The sequence below is a fragment of the Zingiber officinale genome, chromosome 6B, assembly GCF_018446385.1.
Source record: "Zingiber officinale cultivar Zhangliang chromosome 6B, Zo_v1.1, whole genome shotgun sequence".
In the NCBI taxonomy this organism is placed as follows: domain Eukaryota; kingdom Viridiplantae; phylum Streptophyta; class Magnoliopsida; order Zingiberales; family Zingiberaceae; genus Zingiber; species Zingiber officinale.
The window spans coordinates 1,366,203-1,368,025 of NC_055996.1; the positions used below are offsets into that span (position 1 = coordinate 1,366,203).

Genomic DNA, 1,823 nt, shown 5'->3' on the forward strand with positions numbered 1-1,823 from the left:
GAAGTGGTGGATGATCTCATACCCAAGAAGGTCGAGTGTCTCGCCAACAACTTGGAAGTCAATCCTTGAAATAGATATTTAATCAACTTCTATAATATGGTTTAACTTTTGATAAACACATGGGTTGAAATTGGATTAATAATGTTAAGTTTCGTTTGCAATCCAAGTTTAACTTCTGAAAAACACATGAGTTGCTAGGAAAAATTCCGTGAAACAAAACGAAATTTCGAGTAGCACCCAACAAGTTGTTATTATAATCTGACTACATAACATTGGTTATGTTATCCCTAATCATATTCCCTTGCCTGGTCATCGTCTTGTCTCTCATTGCAACTTACTTCATTGTCATAATTTGTATTCAATGCATAATCTACTTCACTAATCAACCTCTCATCTAGATCCACCCTCATTAAGAAATTATGAAGAATACAACATGCTAAGATAATATCTGTGCAAATGCTAATTTCATAGTGAGGTTTTGTTCCGCTAGCAATAATAGGAAACCTCTTCTTTAGAACCCCCAAAGCTCTCTTGATTACATTGCGAAGAGATGCATGTCTAAGATTGAATAACTCTTTTGCATTTGTAGCGCCACATCTCGAGTATTCCTTTAAGTGATAATGACTTCCTCGATAAGGGATAATTAAACCCCTCTTCAGCATAAACCCAGAGTCAACTAAATAGTATTTACCTACCAACAAACAAAGGATATAGGTTAATCATATTACTTCCAAACATTATCCACTAATGAACATTAATTGTAAACTAAATACCATGAAGAATTAATAATTTATCACATCTATATAGAGCATTTTTGACGATTCGAGAATCAGATGCAATTCCTTCCCACCCAGATAAGATATATGTGAACTTCAGGTCGAAGGACCATGCCACCAACACATTCACAATTGGCCAATCCTTTCTTCCTCTATAGCTAGGTGTGTCTACATCAGATACCTTAACACGTATATGCGTTCCATTTAATGTTCCAACACAATCCTACAATTAGGAGACAATGAGTATATTTAGTTACAAAGTACCTTACAACCTTCTAAAATTCAAAATGATCAAAATGAGTGGTATCTTGAAGTAAGGGTAGAACCTGTTGGACCCCGTGGTTATTTTGATGTGATCAACCAAGTTAGGTTGAGTCCTGTTTTATTTTGATCCCTATGTCTAAGTGTGCAGGAGCTTAAGAGCACAGGAAGTCGAGCAAAAGACGCAGCTAGCAAGAAGGATAGCACGGGAAGGGAGCCGACGGACTAGGTACATCCGAGGGACAAAGTGTTACGGAAGAGTACACCGGTAGATGAGAAGAACGTATGCGACGTTCGAGGGACGAGAAGCCAGAGCGGAAGTCTGCTCGAGGAGAAAACTGGAAATTGGGTTCAGGTGAGCCCTATTTCAATTAGTCGTAATCACCTAGGAGATCAGAGCAGCAAGAGAGTGAAAGGAGATGATTAAGCCTGCTGGAGGCGCCCTCAACAAAGGTTGAAGGCGCCTCTGAGGCGTGTCGGTGCCTCCGAGGCGCACTAGCGCCTCCGCCACCTTCAGGCGGAGGGCGCCCTCCATAAGCATGGAAGGCACCATCCATGAGTATGGAGGGCGCCCTCCATGAGCATGGAAGGCGCCCTCCATGAGTATGGAAGGCGCCCTCGACCTGGCCAAAGTGGTCGTTAGTAGCGGATAAACCTTTATCCGTTGCTGTCTCGCTTGAGGTGCCTTCTAAGCCCTTTGGAGGCACTCGCAAGCTTTGGATGAGATTTCTCAGGGGTTATAAAAAGACCCCTGGACCTAGGAAATGTAGAACAATTTTTGTAATC

The 1,823-nt window shown here is 41.7% G+C and overlaps 1 protein-coding gene across 1 annotated transcript; it reads right to left on the minus strand.

The window, feature by feature from the left end:
* Window positions 1–287: 287 nt before the first annotated feature.
* LOC121989855 (putative nuclease HARBI1) lies at window positions 288–1,590 on the minus strand. Its single transcript, XM_042544166.1, has 3 exons — window positions 1,534–1,590; window positions 774–999; window positions 288–691 (listed from the first exon to the last, which is right to left on the minus strand). The coding sequence occupies exons 1-3, from the start codon at window positions 1,588–1,590 to the stop codon at window positions 288–290; spliced, it is 687 nt and encodes a 228-aa protein (XP_042400100.1).
* Between the last annotated feature and the right edge of the window lie 233 nt (window positions 1,591–1,823).

What these genes read in the sequence shown, in the direction of transcription:
- LOC121989855 (XM_042544166.1), bottom strand. Translation starts at nt 1,590, where the DNA reads ATGGTGCCTTCCATGCTTATGGAGGGCGCCCTCCGCCTGAAGGTGGCG. An exon ending in TGAAGGTGGCGGAGGCGCTA is followed by an intron (nt 1,000 to 1,533) that starts GTGCGCCTCGGA and finishes TCCTAATTGTAG; the next exon opens with GATTGTGTTGGAACATTAAA. An exon ending in TAAATTATTAATTCTTCATG is followed by an intron (nt 692 to 773) that starts GTATTTAGTTTA and finishes GTTTGTTGGTAG; the next exon opens with GTAAATACTATTTAGTTGAC.